Below are 23,541 nucleotides of genomic sequence, written 5' to 3' on the forward strand. Positions count from 1 at the left end.
GTAACAAGCCCGTGGGGCTGTATTGTTCCCTTCCCCAGTCGCAAACGAGTCCAGACAGGCAGCTCTGTCTGCAGCAGCAGGAGCCACTCACCACAAAACTGCAGGAGAATTGTACTGAGCAGCGATGCCAGCAAGCGTGCGGGGCATGGTGCCACCGGCCCAGCAACCCAGCCTGCAAGGGGCACCTGGAGACACTGCAGGTTGGGATTGAGGGACAACCAGCAGAGCTGGGGGGTGGCAGAGCCCTAAGCTGCACAGATCAAGATTTGCCCTTGGAAGCAGGGAGTGGCTGGTAGGGAGCTAGTGATAGGCAGGGCCCTGTGGGGCTGATCCGTGGCCCATAATGTAGTAGGGCAAGGCTTGTGCCCTCCCTGCTGGGGGGACAACGTTCCCATCTCCAGGGCCATCCATCAGGCACCAGCACAATGCCTCTCCCATGATCCCTCCTCACTGGAGCCCCACTTCACAGCGTCCTGCCCCCTAGCAGAGGCTGTGTCCTACCCCAGAGATGGGACCGTTTCATTGACGGAAAAGGTGGGTTCTGTGCATGGTAGCAAAGCCCCTAGGGAGACAGGTGTCCTAGAAGTGCCAGGGTGATTCTCCACCTGCACCTCTGGTTGGCTCCTCGCTCCTCTCCAAGGCATTGCGGCCAGTCACAGCCTGAGAACTGGCCCCTCTGATTCCTGCCGCATCTCCTGGCAGGTCTGGTGCTGGAGGCAGAAGCTCAGATGGTAACTTCCCTCCAGCAGGCAGCGCCAGACAGGCCCGACCAGCTTTGCTGAGGTGAGAAGCAGCAAAGTCAATGTTCACCAGCGCTGAACACCAGCCCGGCCAGGTCCCAGGGGGCTCAGCCTGACCCCAGCAGAGCAGCGTCTGTGCACGGTTCCCGGAACTGGGCAGAGCCTTGCTGGGGACAGTCAGACCACGTGGCTGCACTTTACTCTGATAACTTGAGTCAGGGAAACAAACGGGTGGGACCTGGAGAACTGGAGGCAGCAGCTGGTGGGACTGTGATGGGATGCTCCAAAGAGGAGTCAGACTAAACTCTGCCCCTTGCCTTGTCCACTGGCACTTGGTGTGGCCTCTCTGGATCCAGATCCTCCTGCTGGGCCTCGCTCTGCACTGGCTAGCTCCCTTTGCAGCCTGGGGGCAGTGCTGACCCTGTACACACCCCTCCTTGCTTCCCTCCCAGCTACGCTTGGCTGGGAATGGAGGAGGGCACAGGGCTGGCATGCAGAGCTCTCACCCTGGGCACCAGACAGATGGGCCCATGAGATGCCCTATCACCATCCCTGGGAATTGGGTAGTTACTGCGCAGGCTTCTAAGCAGCAGGAAGGCCAGGTGGATCCCAGCTGGGCCTGCCCAGGGCCGCTCCAAATGGGGTAATGTCTGCGGCTGACTGGCTAAAGCCACAATGACATCATGCTAGGTGGCTGAGACCCTGCCTTGCAGAATGACATCAGAGCAAAGCGATTCAGAGCCTGGCTGGAGCTGGGTCCCGTCTGTAGGACTGCGGTTAATACATGCCTGGAGTTTAAGGCAGGAGGGACCGTTAGATTGTCTGGTCGGCCTCCTGCGTGGCACAGGCCAGAAAGTTCCCCCCGGTTCCCCTGCCCTGAGCCCAAGAGCTGGGCTCTGAGTAAAGCATCGTCCAGAGAGGCACCAGTCAGGACCTGCAGACCCCAGGAGATGGGGAACCCAGCAGTGCCCTGGGAAGCTTGTTCCAGTGGTTAATCGCCCAGGGCCCTGTTTCTAACTGGAGTTTGTCTGGCTTTAGCTTCCAGCCATTGGTTCCTGTTCTGCCTTTCCCTGTTCAAGAGCCCGTTGGCACTGGGTATTTTCTCCCTGTGACATGTGCTGTGCCCAAGTCCCCACTCAGTCTTTGATCTGAGATGCTGACCAGCTTGAGCTCTTTGAGTCTCGCTGTACGACGTTTCCTCCGAAACCCTTCAATCGTTTCCTCTTCTCTGAGGCTTCGCCTCGGAACCAGGCTCCCCTACAGCTGAGCTGTCGGCCTGAAAGGGCCCAGAGATCCCAGTGCTGGATGCAGGGTCCCGCAAAGCTCTGCTGCCCAGCGCCTGTGTTTGCAGGGTGATGGCAGAGGGTGGGTGTGTCTCTCACGGGTGCTGCTCCACCCACCCAGCCCCCACTCAGAGTCATTTCCTCTGTTAGACTGCAGCTCAAAAGCATCCTTCTTCCTCCCAGCTCTGTCTGGAGCAATCCCAGGCAGTGACAGAGCTTTATAAATATCATCGCGATGACGTCCTTCACGTCCTGTAATTAACCGTGATCTACAGGGATTCCCAAGTGTGGTGTCAGGTGCCGGTTTCCTTATGGATTAGTAACTGGGGAGGAATTCTGAGCACATGGGGTGAAATTCACCCTGGGTGTAGGCAGGTGGCCAGCCTGGATTGAAATGCAGTGGCAGCTGTCCCGTGAGGGCCTGCTCCAGACCCATGCAGCCTGTCAGGGCTTTGCACACTTGCCTCAAGGGAGTTCTCTGCTGCAGCTCATTAAGCACCAGGATCACAGAGCCAGAAACACATGGGCAGTGCTGCAGGGGGTGGGGATGGGGGAGAGCCCAATGCAAACCTTGCCCCACTGGTGCACCAGCCCGCTCTCTCTCCCCAAGCTCCATTAAAGCGCATGAGAGAGGGAGTCTCTGTAGCTTGTGGTGCAAGAGAAGGGGAAGAGGGCGCTGGTGCTTGTTCACGGGCTGTTTGGATGCTGCTGAGGGCACCAGAATTCCTCTCTGGAGGAATGTCTGTGAAACCTCCCTTCTTAGCTCTGGCTTTGCCATTCCTCTAGCATCCCAGGAGCCTGAGCAATGCCTGATTCTCAGTGGGGCCTGGGCCCCTTACCACAGCACATACTAAATAGCACCGGGTTGTTATTGTAGGGTGAGTGCAATACACCTAGCAAACAAGGGGTTGTTACTGCAGGGCTGCTCCTGTCCCGCCCTCAGGCCTGTGCCTGTTTTGTGTGGAGGCGGGTGCCCGTCCGGGCTGGGGAGTGAGCTGGGGGCAGGGGCGGGTGCCAGGTAGAGGTGGTGCTTTTGCGACTGACCTGTGCCCAAGAAGGGGGCACAGAGCTGCCTCTTCCCAAGGAGGCCTCACCTGGGTGCCCACGTCCCAGCCCTCCCCCCCGTGGGGGCCCATCCCGTCCCAGGCAAGGTCTGCAGCACGGACCCCCCAGCCCCAGCGAGCCGGCGCCAGCGAGACAGGGGGAGGGACCGGGCGTGGAGCCGCCCCCGAGAGGAGGAGACACCGCCCGTGGCACCCGGCTGAGCGGCCCCCACCGCCCTGCCGAGCCAGACTTCGCTGCAAGCCGCTGGCCCGGCGCACAGAGCTGCCCCTGGAGTCCGGACCAACCCGTCCAGAGCCGCTTCTCCCCGCCGGGCCGCCTCGCCTGGGACTGGGCCAGCACCGAACCCCGGGCGCTTCGCACCAGCCCGCTCCGGGCTCCGGGCAGCGCCCCCCGGGCGCCCCGTCCAGCATGAGCCGCCAGGGCATGGCCGCCCACACCCAGACCCGCATCCGCACCGACCGGTTCGCCGACAGCTACACCCTGCTGGGCAGGGAGCTGGGCAGGTGAGCCGGGCCCCGGGCCCCCGGACCAGGAGCCCCTCGCCGGCCGCGGCAGCCGGGGCGGGAGCGGGGCTGGCAGGTGCGGGCTGGGTGTCACTTTGTACCTGTGTCGGTGCCTGACCGCTCAGCTCGGGCGGGACTTTGTCGAGCAGTGTGTGAATAAATGGGGGGGGGTCGCTATGTGTGTGTTCCTGTGTGTCAGTGGCACGGGTGTCACTCCGCATGTGTTTGTGTGTTACTGTGTGTCAATGGCATGGGTGTCACTGTGTGTGTGTCACTGTGTGTGTGTTCCTGTGTGTCAGTGGCACGAGTGTCACTCTGCATGTGTTACTGTGTGTCAGTGGCACGGGTGTCACTATGTGTGTGTTCCTGTGTGTCAGTGGCACGGGTGTCACTCCGCATGTGTTTGTGTGTTACTGTGTGTCAATGGCATGGGTGTCACTGTGTGTGTGTCACTGTGTGTGTGTTCCTGTGTGTCAGTGGCACGAGTGTCACTCTGCATGTGTTACTGTGTGTTCCTGTGTGTCAGTGGCACGGGTGTCACTCTGCATGTGTTTGTGTGTTACTGTGTGTCAATGGCACAGGTGTCGCTATGTATGTGTTACTGTGTGTCAATGGCACAGGTGTCGCTATGTGTGTGTTACTGTGTGTCAGTGGCACGGGTGTCACTGTGTGTGTGTTACTGTGTGTCAATGGCATGATTGTCACTCTGTGTGTGTCACTGTGTGTATTCCTGTGTGTCAGTGGCACATGTGTCATTCTGCATGTGTTACTGTGTGTCAGTGGCACGAGTGTCACTCTGCATGTGTTACTGTGAGTTACTGTGTGTCAGTGGCACAGGTGTCGCTGTGTGTGTGTTTGTGTGTTACTGTGTATCAATGGCATGGGTGTCACTCTGTGTGTGTCACTGTGTGTGTGTTCCTGTGTGTCAGTGGCACGGGTGTCACACTGCATGTGTTACTGTGTGTTACTGTGTGTCAGCGGCACGGGTGTCGCTATGTGTGTGTTACTGTGTGTCAGTGGCACGAGTGTCACTCTGCATGTGTTACTGTGTGTTACTGTGTGTCAGTGGCATGGGTGTCACTCTGCATGTGTTTGTGTGTTACTGTGTGTCAGTGGCACAAGTGTCGCTGTGTGTGTGTTACTGTGTGTCAGTGGCGTGAGTGTCACTGTGTGTGTGTCACTGTGAGTGTATTCCTGTGTGTCAGTGGCACAGGTGTCACTCTGCATGTGTTACTGTGTGTCAGTGGCACAGGTGTCGCTGTGTGTGTGTTACTGTGTGTCAGTGGCATGAGTGTCACTCTGTGTGTGTCACTGTGTGTTCCTGTGTGTCAGTGGCACGGGTGTCACTCTGCATGTGTTACTGTGTGTCAGTGGCATGGGTGTCACTGTGTGTGTGTTACTGTGTGTCAGTGGCACGGGTGTCACTGTGTGTGTGTTACTGTGTGTTACTGTGTGTCAGTGGCACGGGTGTCACTCTGCAAGTTTTTGTGTGTTACTGTGTGTCAGTGGCACAAGTGTGACTCTGCATGTGTTTGTGTGTTACTGTGTGTCAGTGGCACAAGTGTGACTCTGCATGTGTTACTGTGTGTGTTACTGTGTGTCAGTGGCACGGGTGTCACTGAGTGTGTGTTATTGTGTGTAAGTGGCACGGGTGTCGCTGTGTGTGTGTTACTGTGTGTGAGTGGCTTGGGTGTCGCTGTGTGTGTGTGTTACTGTGTGTGAGTGGCTCAGATGTCACGCTATGTGTGTGTTACTGTGTGTGTGTGTGTTAGTATGTCTGAATGGCATGGGTGTCGCTGTGTGTGTGTTACTGTGTGTGAGTGGCTTGGGTGTCGCTCTGTGTGTGTGTTACAATGTGTCTGAGTGGCTCGTTGTCGCTGTGTGTGTGTTACTGTGTGTGAGTGGCTCTGTGTGTGTGTTACTGTGTGTGAATGGCACGGGTGTCGCTGTGTGTGTGTTACTGTGTGTGAGTGGCTCGGGTGTCGCTCTGTGTGTGAGTGGCTCGGGTGTCGCTGTATGTGTGTGTTACTGTGTGTGAGTGGTTCTGTGTGTGTGTTACTGTGTGTGAGTGGCTTGGGTGTCGCTGTGTGTGTTACAGTGTGTGAGTGGCTCTGTGTGTGTGTTACTGTGTGTGAGTGGCTCGGGTGTCGCTGTGTGTGTGTGTTACTGTGTGTGAGTGGCTGTGTGTGTGTTACTGTGTGTGAGTGGCTTGAGTGTCACTGTGTGTGTTACAGTGTGTGAGTGGCTCTGTGTGTGTGTGTGTTACTGTGTGTGAGTGGCTCGGGTGTCGCTGTGTGTGTGTGTTACTGTGTGTGAGTGGCTGTGTGTGTGTGTTACTGTGTGTGAGTGGCTTGGGTGTCACTGTGTGTGTTACAGTGTGTGAGTGGCTCTGTGTGTGTGTGTGTTACTGTGTGTGAGTGGCTCGGGTGTCGCTGTGTGTGTGTGTTACTGTGTGTGAGTGGCTTGGGTGTCACTGTGTGTGTTACAGTGTGTGAGTGGCTCTGTGTGTGTCTGTGTTACTGTGTGTGAGTGGCTGTGTGTGTGTGTTACTGTGTGTGAGTGGCTTGGGTGTCACTGTGTGTGTTACAGTGTGTGAGTGGCTCTGTGTGTGTGTGTGTTACTGTGTGTGAGTGGCTCGGGTGTCGCTGTGTGTGTGTGTTACTGTGTGTGAGTGGCTGTGTGTGTGTGTTACTGTGTGTGAGTGGCTTGGGTGTCACTGTGTGTGTTACAGTGTGTGAGTGGCTCTGTGTGTGTGTGTGTTACTGTGTGTGAGTGGCTCGGGTGTCGCTGTGTGTGTGTGTTACTGTGTGTGAGTGGCTGTGTGTGTGTGTTACTGTGTGTGAGAGGCTTGGGTGTCACTGTGTGTGTTACAGTGTGTGAGTGGCTCTGTGTGTGTGTGTGTTACTGTGTGTGAGTGGCTCGGGTGTCGCTGTGTGTGTGTGTTACTGTGTGTGAGTGGCTGTGTGTGTGTGTTACTGTGTGTGAGAGGCTTGGGTGTCACTGTGTGTGTTACAGTGTGTGAGTGGCTCTGTGTGTGTGTGTGTTACTGTGTGTGAGTGGCTCGGGTGTCGCTGTGTGTGTGTGTTACTGTGTGTGAGTGGCTGTGTGTGTGTTACTGTGTGTGAGAGGCTTGGGTGTCACTGTGTGCGTTACTGTGTGTGAGTGGCTCGGGTGTCACTGTGTGTGTGTGTGTTACAGTGTGTGAGTGGCTCGGGTGTCACTGTGTGTCTCCCCGCCCCGGGAAGCGTAGCCCAAGTGCTGTTTCGGGGCCTGTCCCCCGGCTGCGAGCGCCCGCGGTGGTGGTGGGAGGTGGCAGGGGGCTCCCAGCGCCCCGGGGGCCATGCGTGTAGGGTTACTTGGGGCCGCACTGCTGGTGCCCGGAGGAAGGCCAGGGAGGGGTGAACAAACCTGATCTCAGGAGAGTCACAGCCCAGGGCCACTGAGGCAGGGGACGAGCCTGGGCCGGGCGGGTTGTGGCAGCAGCGCTTGGCTGAGATCCAGGGATGGGGGGTGAAGTGCCCTTGGGGGTTGTCTCTCACTCTGCCGCCTGGGGCTGGGGTGGGGAGGCTGCCTTGCTGGCACCGCCAGTGTCCTCGGCTGACCCCGGGGCCAGGCTTGCAGCAGGGAGCCGGCCACAGCACGGACTAGGGGGTGGGGGGATGCTACTGAGATCTCCCTCCACTCCGGGGCATCAAATAAACCCCTGGGGGGCACGGGAAGGACCTTCCCTGGCCCATCTCCTCCCTTCGCTGGTGCTTCTGGCACCAGCCCAAAGTGCCCAGATCGGGCTGGGAGCCTGGGGAGGGGGAGGGGAATACAGCAGCTTCTGGTGAAGGGAGAATCTCTCTTGTTGCACACACCGCAGCCACACATCGGGGTAGAGAGCCCTGCCCCCCAGGGCAGAGAGCCTGTAACCCCCACCCTCCCGGGTAGGGAGCCCTACACCTCCATCCCCCTGAGACCATCCCCTGGTGCCTGGCTTTGCCAAACTCTGGTTTTCACACTGCTGAAGTGCAGTTTGGTTGTAGCTGCCCGGTGCCAGGCGGGGGGGGGAACTGGTTGCAGGGGGGGCCCCCAGCATTTCAGTGCTCTGCAGTTGGAAGTCGAATATGGTGCGGTTTCTTGCTCAGAGCGAGTTGCTTGCTACCTGCTGATTTCCTGCTAGCCAAGACGAGACAAATCTCCCTGAGCTGGGCCCTGGTGGCTCTGCACTGATCAGGGTCACAGGGTGCTGAGCAGGTGACGTGCCCTGTGCATAGCACGGGCAGCCACCGGCATGGGGTAGCGCTCTGTATTTAGCAGGCTGCTGGCGCTCTGAAAGCAGCCCTGGATTCCCCAGGGCTGAGGCCGGAGCCGGTACCCACCCTGGCTATCTTTAGCAGCACAGTCTGTCCGGGACAGACGGCGGCTGCTGGGTTCTTGTGGCGGAGGCTATTTCTGAGCTAGAGCCTGGTGCCCTCGCTGCCTGGAGTCTGGGCCAGGACTTGGCATTTCACCGTCTGAGCCATTGTGCCAGCCGCCTCTTATCCTGGTCCACACTGGCTGCTGCCTGTCCTCACCAGGGGGATAGTAGCTCGCTTCCACCTTCCGACCCTGAGAACGTCACCCCGAGGCTTCTTTCCGTCTGTGCCTGTGACCGGTGCAGCCCAGACGTGGCCCCTTGTTTCTGGCAGAGCCACATGATATGCCCAGCTGCCCCACTCCAGCATCTGAGCCTCACAGTCCCCGGTGGTTTGTGTCCCCCCATCCTCCGTGCAAAGAAGGGAACAACCACCCCCATGCTACAGCTGGGGCCTGAGCCTCAGAGGGATGAAGGGACTCAGCCAAGGCCACACGTAGAGTCTGTGGCAGAGACGGGAACGGACCCCAGGTCTCCAGTGTCCAGCCCAGTGCACAGTCCTTCCACCGCCGGGATGAACAACCAGAACCCTAGTGGGGGCTGTGCAGCCAGCTCAGCTCCCCTCCCTCCAGGGAGCGACGCCTGCAGGAGCTCTTGCCCTCCGTGTGTTTTTTTTCAGAAGAATTTAAGCATGAAGTTCAGAGCTTGTGAGTGAGAGACAAACTGCCCATGGCTGTAGCCAGGCCCGGTCCTGGGCAAACTTCCTGCAACAGCTCTGTGGTGCCCCTGTACCCCAGCCCGCAGCCCCTGCAACCCCCCCAGGCAACCTAGACCCAAGCTCTGCTTTGCCCCGCTACCCCAACCCGCAGCCCCCGCTACCCCCCGGGCAACCCAGACACAAGCTCTGCGGTGCCCCTGTACCCCGACCTGCAGCCCCTGCTACCCCCCCTGGGCAACCCAGACACAAGCTCTGCTGTGCCCCTGTACCCCAACCTGCAGCCCCTGCTACCCCCCTGGGCAACCCAGACACAAGCTCTGCTGTGCCCCTGTACCCCAACCCACAGCCCCCACTACCCCCCTGGGCAACCTCTACTTGTGCCCCTCAATCCTGACCTACAACCCCCCTCCACCCCCCACCAAGCCATTCCTGTTCTGGGTCTCTCGAGCAGGGAGAGTACATCAGGCTGGGCTGGGATGTGCATAAAGAGGAGCCAAGTCCATTCTGATGGGGAAAGACCTGCCCTCGCCCCAGAGTGCTGGGTTCAGAGCAGCTGGGCCCTGTTGGGCTGTGCAGCCCCATGCCCATCCCCTGCCACTGTCTGAGCTGAGCGATAGTTCGAGGACCCACCTGGGAGTCCGGCTGAGCACAGAGCTGGGAACTTGTTGGTTCCTGCATTTCCCGGCAGGCCCTGCCCTGGGCACAGAGGGAAGCAGGGCCTGGGAGGGCTCCTTTCGGGCACCTAGCCCCTGGCCGCTTGCTGCACTTGCCCCTCTGGCTTTGGGAGCACAAGCCATGGAAGCAGGTGGCGCATTTCCTCCAGGCAGAGCCTGTCTCATCTGCCCCAGCTTAGCACGGGGCACCCTGGGATGAGCCCCACAGCGTGGGACTGAAGAGTGGGGGCTGGGCTCTCCCTCAGCTGCCCTGGCTGCTGGGGTCCAGTTAGGAGCAGGTGGGGGGTTGTCCCTGCTGCTTCCTGCGGCGAGATGCATTCATGTCCAATTTCCGCTCGCTTAGGGGCAACGAACAGGCTCCCACCTCTGGGGACCAGAGGCCGGGAATCCTGGGACAGCCCAGGCCATGCAGCCCAGGCTGGGCACACTGGAGAGACAGCAGGCTGAACCCCAGGGAAGGGAGCACCTCTAGCTGGGTGGTGGCTGGAGCAAAGGCCTCTGGGGCTGCCGGGAGGGCATGCCTCTGGGCTGGAGGTCCAGCGTGGCAGCTCCAGGGTAGCTGCTCCTGCTGCTGTCTCGGGGCAGCCCCTGCCCCACTTCTCTGTGCACCTGGTCAGGGAGGCCAGGAGCTCCGAGCTTATCACAGGGTCCCCAGGCTGTCTGAGAATAAACTGGAGGGTTCAGCCTGGAGGAAGCCTCCTCCCCCCCACTCCCCAGCTCCCTTTGTTATCAGTGCCAGGCTGGTGGGATACGTTCGTGGGGGGAGCTGGCAGGGGTGTTTCTGCTGTGGTGGCAACCAGGGCTGGCTCCGAGCACCAGCCCAGCAAGCAACTGCTTGGGGCGGCTGATGGCGTGTCCGGGTCTTCGGCGGCGGGTCCCTCAGTCCCTCTCGGAGGGAAGGACCAGCAGTCGAATTGCTGCTGAAGCAGGGGCGGTAGAGCTGATCACAATCACGGCTTTTTTTCCCCTTTTTCCTGCTTGGGGCGCAAAAGCCATGGAGCTGGCCCTGGTGGCAACAGCTGAGCTGGGCCCCAATCCAGCAGGGCTGCAGCCTGCATGGAATGCCCCCCGCAAACTGCTGAGCCCAGCCTGGCCTGGCCCGGCCCGGGAGGGTGCAGAGCTGCTGCTGCCCATGTCTGCAGGCATTCAGTGACCCTGCAGGGAGCCTTGGGCTCAGAGAGGGGAGTCCTGCCATGCTCATGCCAGTCGCCAGGTGCCAGAGTGGCTGGGGCTAGCTGATCAGTGCACTGGCCCCCCATGACCCAGTGTTCCCCTGAGAGCCCTGGGACACAGGGCAGGTTGTGGGCTCCTAGTGGAGAGCCAGCAACCCTGGGCCAGCTTTTAAGGGTGACTCCCAGCTGAGACTGACCTGGGGTGTGTGAGAAAAGCACACCAGGGCTGGGCTGGCAGGGGACTGGGGGTCAGGATTGAGGGGCCCTGGCAGAGCCGGGGGTGGGGAGTCCAGGGCTGGGCTAGCAGGGGGGTGGAGGCAGGATTAAGGGGTCGGGGTGTGTGTGTGGAATCTTCCAGCAGCGTCATTGTCTCTCCGTTTTGCAAATTCCCTTCCTGGCTGTTTACAAGCAGCCACCCAGAAGCTGTTGGAATCTCTCGGTTCTGGGCACGAAGTTCTGAGTCGGGGCCATTTCCAAACTTTCTGGGGCCAAGCGGCTGTCGCCAGAGGTCGCCCTGAGAACAGCCGAGCGGCTTGGGGCTGGGCTGTGACTTGCTCATGGAGAGGCAGCTGTCCAGTTCTGTCCAGTGGTGCGAACAGGGACACTGGGGGAGCAGCCGGGCGAGGGGCCTGTTGTCTCTTGCTAGCTTCATCCAGGCCACTTGTCTGTTTGAGCTTATGGGGTCAGGGTGAGGAGGAGGTGGCTGCGATCCTGGGCTGCAGGGGGTTCTGGCTCGCAGGAGGGGTGGCTGCTGTCTGGATGTGTCTGGAGCCGTGTGGGTCGGTCGGGACCCACATGTGTGGCACAAACAGCCTGTGGGGGAAGTGCTGGCACGTCTCTGAGCTCCTGCTGGCTGCTGCCCCAGGCTCTCCTGGGGTATGGCGGGCGCAGCGCAAGTGGGCCTGTGCCCGCTCCCCTCGGGGCTGTGGTTGCGGCACTGTATGCTGGGGTTCTGGGATTCCCCCAGCTGCCGCTTGCTCGGGAGCTGAGCCTGGTGCCCAGGCCACATGGTTCCCATTAGACGAGGGGCTCCTGGAAACGGCAGCAGGGAACGTCTCTGTTTACATGGCGAGATCCCAGGATCCTGGCTCCTCCCTGCTGCTCCTGCCCCTTCTGCCTGCAGGGTGGGAGCTGCCCCTGCCCTGGCTTGGTGACTCCTTCCCCCAGGTGCAGATCTGCAGGGCACTCCCTTGGCAGGGGGACTGGGGACAGGCCAGGGAGCAGGAGGCCTGGGCTTTGTTCCTGGACGTGCTGTGGATAATGGGGGTACCTGACCTTACCCCTGCTCAGGGGGCCTCAGGGGAGCTGTAGGGTCTCCACAGTGCTGGGGGCTGGGTTAGCTGTTGGGGTGCATGACACTGAGGAGGCCCGTGCACCCCCTTCCCAGCAGCATGGCTGGTTGCCCTGAGTAGAGCCATCTCCGCCCTCCCTCTAAACCCCCCCCCACGCTCCCCACTGCCGGGCCTCCCTGTCAGCGCCAGGTCCCTGAGTCGCGGAAGCTGCACCTTGTGACTCTCACAGCTCAGGGGCTCATGGGGGGCTGGCTGCAGAGGAAGGGAGGGAGGGCAGGGGGGCCGTGCTGCATGGGGAGGGGGCATGATGATGGAGGGGCCAGGGCCAGCCCCTGCTCAGTTCCCTGATGGCTCCTCTCCGCAGGGGCAAGTTTGCGGTGGTGAAGAAGTGCCTGGAGAAGGCCACGGGCCGGGAGTTCGCAGCCAAGTTCCTGCGGAAGCGGCGCAAGGGCGAGGACTGCCGGCTCGACATCATCAACGAGATCGCCGTGCTGGAGCTGGCCGCCCGCAGCCCCCACGTGGTGGATCTGCACGAGGTCTACGAGACTCCTGCCGAGATCGTGCTGGTGCTGGAGTGGTGAGTGCCGGGCAGGGGCTCCTCGCTGCCATGGGCCTGGGCAGACGGGGCCCCCTCGCTCCTCGGCCCCACACTGAGCCCAGCGGGGTCCCCACACTGCCTCACCCCTTGGCTGGTCTCGGCCCCAGCCCCTCCATACACGCCCCTTGCTCTGCAGGGTGAAGGCTGCAGGCTGGGTCCTTTCCCTGGTCCAGCCAGTGGGGTCAGCAGGGGCAGGACCCTCTACAGAGCAGGGCATGGTCTCAAGTTGCAGTGGGGGAGGTCTAGGTTGGATATTAGGAAACACTATTTCACTAGGAGGGTGGTGAAGCACTGGAATGGGTTCCCTAGGGAGGTGGTGGAATCTCCATCCTTAGAGGTTTTTAAGGTCAGGCTTGACAAAGCCCTGGCTGGGATGATTTAGTTGGGGATTGGTCCTGCTTTGAGCAGGGGGTTGGACTAGATACCTCCTGAGGTCCCTTCCAACCCTGAGATTCTGTGATTCTCCTTGGGGCTGCAGGGGAGTGTCTCTGATCAGGGCCCTGCAGCCTCCTGTGGCCTAGAAAGTGCTTTCCGGGGCTCTAGAACAGCCTGTCCATAGAGCGCGCACAGTGGGTACCTACGGGCTGTGCCAGGGCCTGCGTCAGGGCACCAGCTCCCTGTCCTGCCCAGCGCCTGCACTTGAAACCTGCTGCCTCGGCTGGCTGCATGGCTGGGGCTGAGCGCAGCAGGAAGTGACTTAACCAGAGCGTGTCTGAGAAACAGCCTCAGCCTCGTTTCTCAGCTCCCTTTCCGGGCAGCTGCTGAGCTTGGGGCCGCATCCTGCCCACACGGCTCCACCACAGGGCCCCAGCTGGGTCCCCAGACAGCGCGGCTTCCTGTCTGGGGCCTCTGCACAAACCAGGCCAGGCTCCTTTACCGGGAAAGAGAATCAGGTGGTGCCTGGACAGTGACGTCGGGACGGGAGTGGCAGGAGAGAGAAGTGACGCTACAGGGACCCCCCCTGCACAGACCACAGGGCTGAAGGGACCGTGGGGCGGACCATGGGGTGGGGACCCTGTGCTGCTGGAGGGATATGGCTGGTTCTAGGAGCCCAGCTGCCCCACTGCAGTGGGAAAGAAGCCTTCACTACTGGCAGGTCCTCTGGATGGTCCCACTCTCTGCCCTCCAAAGGCTGGTGGGGTGGGGCGCCAGCCCAGCCTGCCCCAGGGAGGAGGGAGAGCTCGGTCTTCACGGACCAAGGCCTAGGGGTATTCCTCACTCAGGCCGGGTCGGAACCAGTGACCCAGAGATGCTGGGACCCATCATGACACTCCTGAATCCCCCCTCGCTGGCCCTGGGACAAGCGGGAGGGGCTGGGCTGGCGCTGGCTGTTGCCGACATGGTGCCATGGGCACGTGAGGCAGGCTGGGCATCTGGGTAACCAGCACGTTGGGCGTGGATGCTACCCCAGACCCTTGTGCCAGTATAAACCCCAGCTAATTACACAGCCCTTGATGTGGTGCTGGCAGCAGGCACCTGACCAGATAGCTGGGGGACCCTATGAGACCTGGGCCTTCCTGGCAAAAGCACCCCTCCTCGCTGGGCACGCGAGCGGAAACAGAAGCTTGCAGCCGCTCTGGGTTTTTTCGGAAAGCGCCTCGCTGGCCGTGTGGGTCTTGGGTCCCTTGGAAAGGCAGAGGGATTCTGCTCTCCCTTGGCCCCTGCCCACCGCCAGCGCGCTGGGTGGCTGCGGGGAAAGGCGCGTGGGTGGCTGTCTCTGAAACGCGACGCTAGCTTGGCGTCGAGTTCCCAAAAGCAGCTCGTGGTTTTGTGCACGTTTTCTGTGCTCAGAGCGGGGCTGTCATCTGCTCTCGCTGTAACCACAGCGTGAGGTGAGCAGTGCAAATCTGCCCGTCAGCATGCTCCCTCTGCTCCTACAGCAGTGCTGACGAGCCCCAGCCGAGATCAGGGCCCCACGGCGCACACATGCAGCACCTAGCACAGTCCCTGCCCCACAGGTTACAAGCTGAATAGACAAGACAAGGGTGGGAGAGGACCAGAGAGGGGAAGGGACAGGCCCAAGGTCCCACAGCAAGTCAGGAGTAGAACCCAGGTGTTCAGACACCCAGGCCAGGGCCCTCACCACTGAGCCTTGCTGCCTCTGATGTCACCTAGCGAGTCCCCCCAGACTTGGGGAGCAGCTCAGCCTGGAGTGACCCCCTCTGTGGCCTGGCCCACACTGGGAATTGGCCCCAGTTCCTGCAGTCGCAGAACCCACGGCCCCATGCCTGTGCCAGCTGCTACCACGCACACAAAGCCACGGCACTAGGGAGCCGGCCCCTTGCAGCCCAGGAAAGCCACGATCTGTCCCTTCCCTTCCCAGCGTCAGGCGGGTGCCACGGGACGTGGCTACCTGCTAGCCTCCCCTGCTGGCTGAGCATGGCACTTCAGGCACTCCCTGTCTCAGGTTCACTCCTCCAACTGCCTCAGTCACAATTCAGTCCCCTTCCAGGGTAACAAACCTCCAAACAAAACCAAGGTGCATTCACCCCACTTGGGCTCCCTTCGGCTAGTCCCCTCAGAGTTACCTCGCCGTCTCCAGAGTAGAGCCCTGTGTCCCACGCACCTTCCCAGAGCCCCCGACAGCCCAGCCCAGCTGCTCTCTGTGGTTCCTGTATGCAAACTGAGGTCTCAGCCCCTGCGGGCCATCACCGCTCTGATCCCAGCCAGCTGGGACCAGCAGCGAGCCCAGCTCCCTTTAAAGGGCCAGCCAGCCTGCGCTGGGGTTAGCACCAGTGATGCACATTGTGCTCTCCAGAAGGGAAGTCTGGGAAGAGGCTCCTGGGGTGGCAGGTCCGGGGATGGGCAAAGACCCACCTGTCTTGCTGAGGCACCTGGATTCGGGCCTGCTCTGAAGCCATATCCGCCCCTTCATGCCCTCATGGTCCTGTGGGTGCAGGCTCCCCAGAGAGGTTTCTGGCTCTCCCAGTTCCTGCAGGCCAGCCCCTGGCTCCCTCCTGGCCTGGGCACGCCTGGACCCGTTGCCAGGAGGCTGGGGAACAGCTGTATGGGCTTGGTGGCACAGAAACAGCCCCTGCGGCTCCTGGTTAATTGCTGGCAGAGGCTGGAGAGCGTCCTGCGCAGAGCTGCGGAGACACCCCTGGCATGGAACCAGCCTGGCTGGCACCCAGGAACGTGCAGCATCCTGGCTCCTTGGGGGCACCTAGGGGTCAGCAGCATGGGCATGAGCAGCTCCACGGGGCTGAGCCGTGCACCCTGCACGCCCTGTCGGGGCTGAGCCGGGTGCTGGGACGGGCATGGCCCTGCCCTCTGGGTGCTGGGGCTGCGGTTACGTAACCAGCGAGGAACAGGCCAAGTGTTGGCACTGGCGGCGGGGCAGTAGAGCGACCTGCCAAGAGCTGTCTCCTGTGATCCCAGTGGGGACGGGGACGGGGCCCCAGGGTGGCTGTGCTGATGCAGGGAATGGGGGTGGAGCCCTTCCCTGAGGGGTCCCTGCCCACCGGCCCTTTGTGAAACAAGCAGGCAGTCCGGACGCCTGGGTTCGACTCCCGGCGCTGGAGGGGAGCGGCCAGGTCTAGAGATTAGCACCAGGGTGGAGGGGGAGGCTGGGAATCAGGTGGCAGAGCTAGGCCTGCACTGGGGAAAGAGGGGTTAGCGTGTGCTGGTGCTGGGGGGTTAGCATGTGCGGGGGGAGGGAGGTTGTTAGCGTGAGCTGGGGGGTTAGCGTGTCCTGGGGAGGGGGGTTAGCATGCGCAGGTGCTCATGGCTGTGGGGGGGCATTTGCCGGCAAGGCTTCGTTCCCGCTCACCTGCCGTCCTCACCCCCCCTTCAGCGCAGCTGGCGGGGAGATCTTCCAGCAGTGCGTAGCAGAGCAGGATGAGGCCTTCACGGAGCAGGACGTGATCCGGCTGGTGCGGCAGATCCTGCGCGGCGTCGCCTTCCTGCACCAGCACAACGTCGTCCACCTGGACCTGAAGGTACCAGCGGGGCTGGGCTGTTACTGGGAGCAGGGTCTGTCGGGAGGGCGGGACGGGTGGACACAGCTCAGAAAGGGCTGGTTCCCCCAGGGCTCCCGGAAACCCTCCTTGTCCCTGTGGTGGTGGAGTCCCTCCCACCCCCCATCGCTGCAGGGGGAGTGGAGCGCCAGCCCAGCCCTGCCTTGCCCCAGCACCAGCGTCCCGGCCCTCCCTGCTCACACCCTGCCTCTGCCCGCAGCCCCAGAACATCCTCCTGACCAGCAGCAGCCCCCTGGGCGACATCCGCATCGTGGACTTCGGGCTATCGCGTCGGGTGGACGCCGTGCGGGAGGTGCGCGAGATTCTGGGCACGCCGGAGTATGTGGGTAGGTGGCACCGCGGCGGGTATCAGAGACCGGGGACAGGCTGGGGGGGCGGGGGGGCACATCCTTGTTGGGCTGCAGACATTGGTCGTGACTCCACGGGGGTGAATCTGTCCCAAGCGCCTGGGTTCTGAGCCGTGGGCCCAAGGGCTCCAGCAGAGCCAGGGACTGGGCATGGGTCTCGCCCCCTCCCCGAGCCCGTTCACACCTGTGCTGAGCTTGCTGCCCAGCTGCTGCCCCCTCCAGCACCCTCTGCTCCCACCGCCGACCTGGGCACCCTCCTCAGCTGGGGCGGAGGTGCTGGCACCACCTGGCACCGGCGGCAGGGCCCGTAACTCCCCTACGTTTCTCTTTGCAGCTCCCGAGGTCCTGAGCTATGAGCCCATCAGCACGGCCACTGACATGTGGTAGGTCTCTGGGGTCCCTCTGCCCTCTCCTAGGGGCAGGCGTCAGCTCTGGCCTATGCGGGGCAAGGGGTTCTGTCCTTTCTCCTGGGGCGTGGGGGCAGGGTAACAGTGTCACGGAGTCCCTGGGTGACGCTCTGGATCTGCTCCCCACAAAGCCAGGCAGGACTTTGGGGAGCCTCCTCTCCCTCGGAGCAGACTGTCCGCAGGGCAAGACGCTCACACGGCTTCACCTCCTGGGTCTTTCCTTGGAGCATTCAGCATCCTCTGCCCCTCCGTGTGCTTCCCACAGCGAGTCCACCCCAGCGGGGTCCTGGGGAAGTCACAGGGTCCTGCACCCCCACTTTGCAGTCAGACATGACTCTCAGCCAGCCAGTAAAACAGAGGTTTATTTGATGACAGGAACAGGGTCTAAAACAGAGCTTGTAGATACAGCGAACCGGACCCCTTGGCCGGGTCCATTCTGGGGGGCAGTGAGCCAGACTCCTCGTCCCCAGCCAGCCCCAAACTGAAACCCCCTCCAGCCCCTCCTTCTCTGGGCTTTGTTCCTTTCCCGGGCCAGGAGGTCACTTGATTCCTTTGTTCTCCAACACCTTTAGCATCCCGTGGCAGGGGGGAAGGGCCCCGGGCCATCAGTTGCCAGGAGACAGAGTGTTCGCCATTTATATGCACTGGCCCTTTGCTCTGCAGCAATCACACTTCCTTATCCCACCACCTAGAGACTTAAGAAATGCACAGGGGAAACTGAGGCACCCACACAGTAGTCAGAGGAAACATTAAGAACAGTCCCGCTTTGTCACAAACGGTACATGGGGGGCTGGTGCAAAGAGGCAGGGGGTGGTGTTCCCCTGCTGCAGGTCACCAGCTAGCTGCAGCATTTGCTCGCAGCGCGTCATCCGTGGAACTGAGTTCCTGCTTGTCCTGGCACGGGACACCCTGGGAGATGGGGCGAATGTCCCCTGCCCCTGCAGATACACTCTCCCCAGAAAGTGCTCTGCCCTGCCCCCAGCGTCCTTGGCCCTCACCCAGCTGTAGTAGAGGCAGGGGAGCCCACAGGGTGGGTGCAGTGCCCGCTCGTGGCACAACCAGTACTGCAGTTGAGAGCCACTGAGGGGGGTACAGGGCTATGTCCCCTCCATGCCCCCAGCATCAGCCCCCACAGGCCCTCTCCTGCTCTGGGAAGGAGTCTCAGCCCATGGTTGTGAACCTGCCAGCGTCCGGGAGAGGAGCAGGGGTGAAGCGGCGTCCTCAGGCTTCCCTGGACACAGGGGCCGGGCTCAGTCTGGGGAGGGGATGGGAGGGGAGGTGAGCACAGACTGAGTCTCATGAGTTTGGCCTTGGCTGCGGGGGGCTGTGCCTCCTCCCATCACTCACAGACCAGGCGGCTTGCACTGGTGGGAGCCAGGCCCTGGCCCGCTGGGCTCCCCGCTGGCTCTGACCCCAGGGGCTCTCCCCAGGAGCATCGGGGTGCTGACCTACGTCATGCTGACGGGTGAGTCGCCCTTCCTGGGTGACACCAAGCAGGAGACCTTCCTGAACATCTCACAGGTGAACGTGCAGTTCCCGCCTGACGTCTTCCAGGGCATCTCGGACCAGGCCATCGACTTCATCCGCTCCCTGCTTGTCAAGAACCCCAGGTACCCGCCGCTACCCCCTGGCCTCGTCACGCCAGCCTCGGGCATGTGGCGCCCGGCCCAGAGCCTCCCGCGCCTGGGAGATCAGCCCTGGAACTGGCCTTGCACGTGTCCTGGGGAGGGGGGCTCGTCCCAGCTCCGCTGGCTGCCGGGCTGTCGCCCAATGTGAGCGTGGTGCGGGAGGAAGGCTGGACTCTCGGAGGTGGCCCTGGGGTGGCCATGCGGGAGGGAGGCAGTCGCAGGGGTAGGGCCGAGGACTCCCTGGCTGAGAGCACTAATCCCCTCCCTCCTGCCTGCAGGAAGCGAGCCAAGGCTGAGCAGTGCCTGCAGCACCCCTGGCTGGACCCGGCCCCGGCCCCAGCGGTGGAGCTGGCGGCCCCAGCGCAGGCTGATCTGGAGCAGGCCCCGGTGAGCGAGGGCAGCAGTGGCCCTGAGGAGGACGAAGAGCTGGTGCTGGTGGCCTCCTACATGATGCCCTGCCCCTGCCGCCAGCTGAGGGGCCTGGAGGTGCGGGAGACGGAGCTGGCTGGGGTGCGGAAGCCGTTCCCAGCCCTGCAGGAGATCGCCCAGGAGCTGGTGTTCTGAGCCGGCCGCCCGCAACCCCTTTGCCTGCTGCCTTGGAGAGCAGCGCGCCGGACTTGCCCCAGGCCTGCCGGGCACATTTCCAAGCCTGTCCCGGAGTCGGGGCCCCTCGATGCGAGAGGGACGGGCCCCCGGAGTGGGGGGCTCCCAGGGAGCAGGAGCAGCTTTGCCTCGGTCCTGGGGGAGCCAGTCGGGCACCCGGCTGCTCAGCCCTGCAGCCACGACTCCTGTGTACATAGCACTGCAGGGGAGGACAGAGCCTGTCAGACGGGATAGGGTGGGTCACTGTGGGGGAGGGGAGCCCCCCAGTGTCAGTGATGGGGGACGGGAGCACCCGTTACCAGCGGGAGCTTGTTGGGGTATCATTGCCCCGCACAGCTGGACCAGGCAGTGGCTGCAGGAAGAGACTGAACCCCTGTGGCCTCTACAGGAGACAAACACCATGGAAAAGCCCTGAGGGTCACCCCCGAGCCCCACATTCAAACTGCAACCCGAAATTTACAGCAGCTTCCCCCAGAGCAGCTGCCAGCGGGAGCACAGGGCCCAGCGGGGCAGAGGCTGCTCAGCTCGGAACCCGGGAAACTCCATTTGGGAGCTGGCCCTGCCAGCGGGCACTGCGGCACAGGGATGCCCCGCTCCATCCTGTTGTGGGGCATGGAAGGGCCCCAGTGCCTGGCCCGGCCCCATGCGGGCAGTTGACCCACGCTTTGCCTCTGGTTTCTGAATTAGCAAATTAGTTACTGACTATTTGGGCCGGGGTGAGGTGGAGGGCTGGCTACACTAACGAGCTGTGCTGGCCATGGGGCGAGGCCTGGGGAGGGCAAGGGGCAGATGGCACCAGGAGCTGCCAGTGCCACCAGATTTCTCTGATGGTCCAGGTGCCAATTGCAGGGTAAAGTGGAGCCGCCCCCGTTCTGCTGTGTTCACACCTTGGCATCAGGCCGCCAGGCAGGGACTCGAGGGGGAGCCCCAAACCAGGCACTCCTGCAGCGGGTGCCTGGCCCAGCAGATGGCACCATTGGGCTCCCCCCAAGTGAAGCCCATGGGGCAGCAGCCGCGTCTGGCACTGGGCTTTGCGGCCGCCCCAGGAGGGACCGTGCCGCCGGCTGCCACGTCTTTGCCTGGTTTTTTTGAACTAAAGGATTAAAGTTTATATCTATAAAAATGTTGGCTCCTCCCCAGGGGGTTCCCAGAGGCCTCGTGCCCCACTTGGGCTCCACTCTCACCCAGACAGGCCCAGGGCCTAGCTCTCCTGCCCAGGGGCTGTGTTGCAGCCAGCAATGGCTAAGGCAGGCTGCCCAGGGGACACCTCTCCCCGCCAGACAGGAGCCTGGGCTCCACGCAAGCAGCTTGGGCAGGGCAGGGGTGCAGGGGTTGTGGCTGGGAGGAGCGGGTGTCCCAGGCCCCAGTGACCTGCTGCCTGGGGCCTCACACTTGCCGGCTTTGAAGTGAGCAGGTCACAGGGGCTCCCCGGCCCCTAAGGGCTGAGGCCCCATCGGGGCTGCAGTTCCAGCCAGGCAAAGTTGCGGTGCGTAAGGTAGGTGCTGTGTCCCCAGTGTGACGAGCTCCCTGGAGAGATGGCAAGTGACTTTTAGCCCCCATTGCCCGCATGGGGGGGCTGAGCCCCACAGCTCCTAGCCTGGCATGCCAAGCACCCAGCTCCCTGCCAGGGGCATGACAGCCCAGCGCCCTGACTGCCTCGCAATCACTCCTGGCCAGTCTGGTGCTGCCAGGCACAGGGGAGCTCAGCAGGGTTTGCTGCTCTGCCAGGCAGGCACCAGTTCACCCTCTTCCCCCGGGATGCGCCCAGGAAATGCTGGGTGTCCCTCAGGACATGCACATGGCAGCACATGGGGTGCCCCCATCTCAGCTTGCACAGCTGGCACTGGTGGGACATGGCCTGACTCATGCCCAGCTCTGCTTGTGGCTGCAGGAGCTGGGACCTAGGGCAGAAGGAGCAAACCCAGGTGCTCACCTCCCCGTCCTCCCTGGGGCTGGCTCTTGCCTCCAGCTCCTGGGAACAGGTGGTGGCTGAGCCCCCTCCCCCCAGCTCGGTGGCTCTGCTCCCACATAAGCTGCCGTGAGAAGCCCTGCCCAGCCCAGGTAGGCAAGTCTGCTAGCACCGAGTGTCTGCTGGGCAGCCCGTCTCCATGCCAGGTACAGGCACCCAGCGCCCACAACACCCCGCCCCATGGGGCCCAGCCATGTGGCCACGAGCTAGTTGGATGCCTGCCCGCTCTGCCAGGAAGGCCGATGCTCAGAGGGCAGGCAGCCTGAGGCCCTCCAGCCCCTCGAGATTTAAAAATCCAAGTGTGTGAGGACGCCCCTGCTCCAGGGAGCCAGCCCCCAGGAGTTCCCAGCGGGTCTTCAGTGTCCTGTCTCCTCTCCGCACCCCCATGCCCAGCCACGCCCTCCAGGCTTTGCCCAGCGCTGTCTGCCCTGGGCCTGAGTCCCAGCTGCCCAGCTCTTCCTGGGGCCGTTTTCACCCCATCCCTGCCCTGCAGCCTTGGTGCTCCCACTGGGATCTGTCCCCCGTGTAAGCCCCTCAGGGCAGCTGCCCCTGCCTCTCCCACGGGGAGCTGGACCCCTGGGGGTGGGGCAGCTGTGCGCCCCAGGCCCCTTTGCCCAGCCCAGGCCCAGCCCCAGCCTGCTGTTAAGAGGCTGCACCACTCCTGTCACCTAGCGAGTGCTCAGCGGTGCATGGCCCTGATCCCTGCGTGCCAGGCCAACAGCCCCTCGCACTCGTGCCTGGCCTAGCTCCATCCTGCTGCCAAGGCAGCCGCGGCCCCCGCCGAGGTGAGGGGCTGCAGCCAGGGATCCCAGGGTGCTGGTGGGGCGTTAGCACTGCCGGTCGGTCGGTGCAGGCAGCCGGGCCTGGCGTCTGCGCCCGGAGCAGTGCTGGGCAGCAGAGGGCAGTGCAGCTCCAGGCTGGGGTGGGGCGCAGGCAGCTCCCCCCTCCTCTGCCCTGGGCATGTTCATGGGAACCTGCAGGGCCAGCATCACTCCAAGGGCAGAGCCGGTGCACAGGAGCCCAGCCTCACAACCCTCACTCCCCTGGCACCCAGCCCGCCCCGCCCCCAGGGCAGGGGAATCACGGGCCCCAGGCAGGAGCTGGCACCGAGCTCTCTGGGCAGCCACTCTTCCAGGGAGGATGCCAGGGCTGTGGCCATGCCTTGGCCCAGAGGAAAGGCCAGGCTCCCTGCTGTCTCCCTGCACAGAGGTCAGGGCTGGAGCCCGGGGCCCTGCTCAGGGTTGTAGGTGCATGGGCAGCCGGGTGCCATGGGGTGGGCCAGGTAAGCTTACCTAGGGGGCATGCCTGGGGGACAGTGAGCAAAGCCCCAAACCTGGGCCTGTAGTTACAGCCTTTGTGGCTCTGAGCCACACACCTGCCTCCACCTCCCCCCCAGCTCAGGCCCTTTCTCTCCCCAGAGCCCAGGCTGCAAGGTGGGGTCCTGGCCCTGTCACTGGTTATCCCCATGGGCTCGAAGGCACTGCACCAGGTTGCCCCAGGTCTTGTCCCTCCCCCTCGCAGTGTGCCACCCCCCCAGCTGTGCCCAGCCTGCCAAGGGCAAGGAAAGGTGGATTGATCTGCCAGCCTCAGGGGCCTCCCTTCATCTCTGCCTTTAGCAGCTCTTCGAAATGGGCCCCTGGGCGCAGCTGGGGAATAGGGGTGGGAAATGGGAGGGCAGCGGTTGAGATGCAGGAACCCTCCCTGCAGCCCGGTTAAGGGCTCCTGGGGCCTGTGGTACTGAGGCCAGGGTGAGGAGTGCACTCCCCTCCCCAGCATTAGTGGGGGCAGGGGTGAAGGGAGGGTGTTGCCCATTGGGAGGAGTAGGGAGCAGGGCTGGAGAAGATGCCAGTGCCCGGGGGTGAGTACAGGGGCGGCTCTAGCTATTTTGCTGCCCCAAGCACAGCAGGGGGGCTACCTTCAGTGGCTTGCCTGTGGCTGCAGGACCAGCAGACCCTCCCCAGGCAAGTTGCCAAAGGCAGCCTACCTGCCGCCCTTGCGGCGACCGGCAGAGCACCCCCAGTGGCTTGCCATCCCAAGCATGCGCTTGACATGCTGGGGCCTGGAGCCACCCCTGGGCGAGTGGCACTGTGCTCCAGGGAGGGGCCCGGGTGCAGCATGTCCTGCCAGGGGCGGTGAGCCCAGAGAACAGATACAGACTGTCCTGCTCTCTTCCCAACCCCAGGCTCCTATTTCCAAACGCTGGGCGCCAGGCCAGGGGATTCCTCA

The 23,541-nt window shown here is 62.6% G+C and overlaps 1 protein-coding gene across 1 annotated transcript; it reads left to right on the forward strand.

The window, feature by feature from the left end:
* The first annotated feature begins 3,346 nt into the window (after positions 1-3,346).
* Positions 3,347-23,212, forward strand: LOC115639174 (serine/threonine-protein kinase 17A-like). The gene is made up of 7 exons (XM_030541625.1): positions 3,347-3,591; positions 12,151-12,363; positions 16,178-16,322; positions 16,561-16,687; positions 17,043-17,091; positions 18,546-18,725; positions 19,022-23,212. The coding sequence occupies exons 1-7, from the start codon at positions 3,497-3,499 to the stop codon at positions 19,305-19,307; spliced, it is 1,095 nt and encodes a 364-aa protein (XP_030397485.1). The 5' UTR covers positions 3,347-3,496; the 3' UTR covers positions 19,308-23,212.
* The last annotated feature ends 329 nt before the right edge of the window (positions 23,213-23,541 follow it).

The sequence above is a fragment of the Gopherus evgoodei genome, chromosome 23, assembly GCF_007399415.2.
Source record: "Gopherus evgoodei ecotype Sinaloan lineage chromosome 23, rGopEvg1_v1.p, whole genome shotgun sequence".
NCBI lineage: Eukaryota > Metazoa > Chordata > Testudines > Testudinidae > Gopherus > Gopherus evgoodei.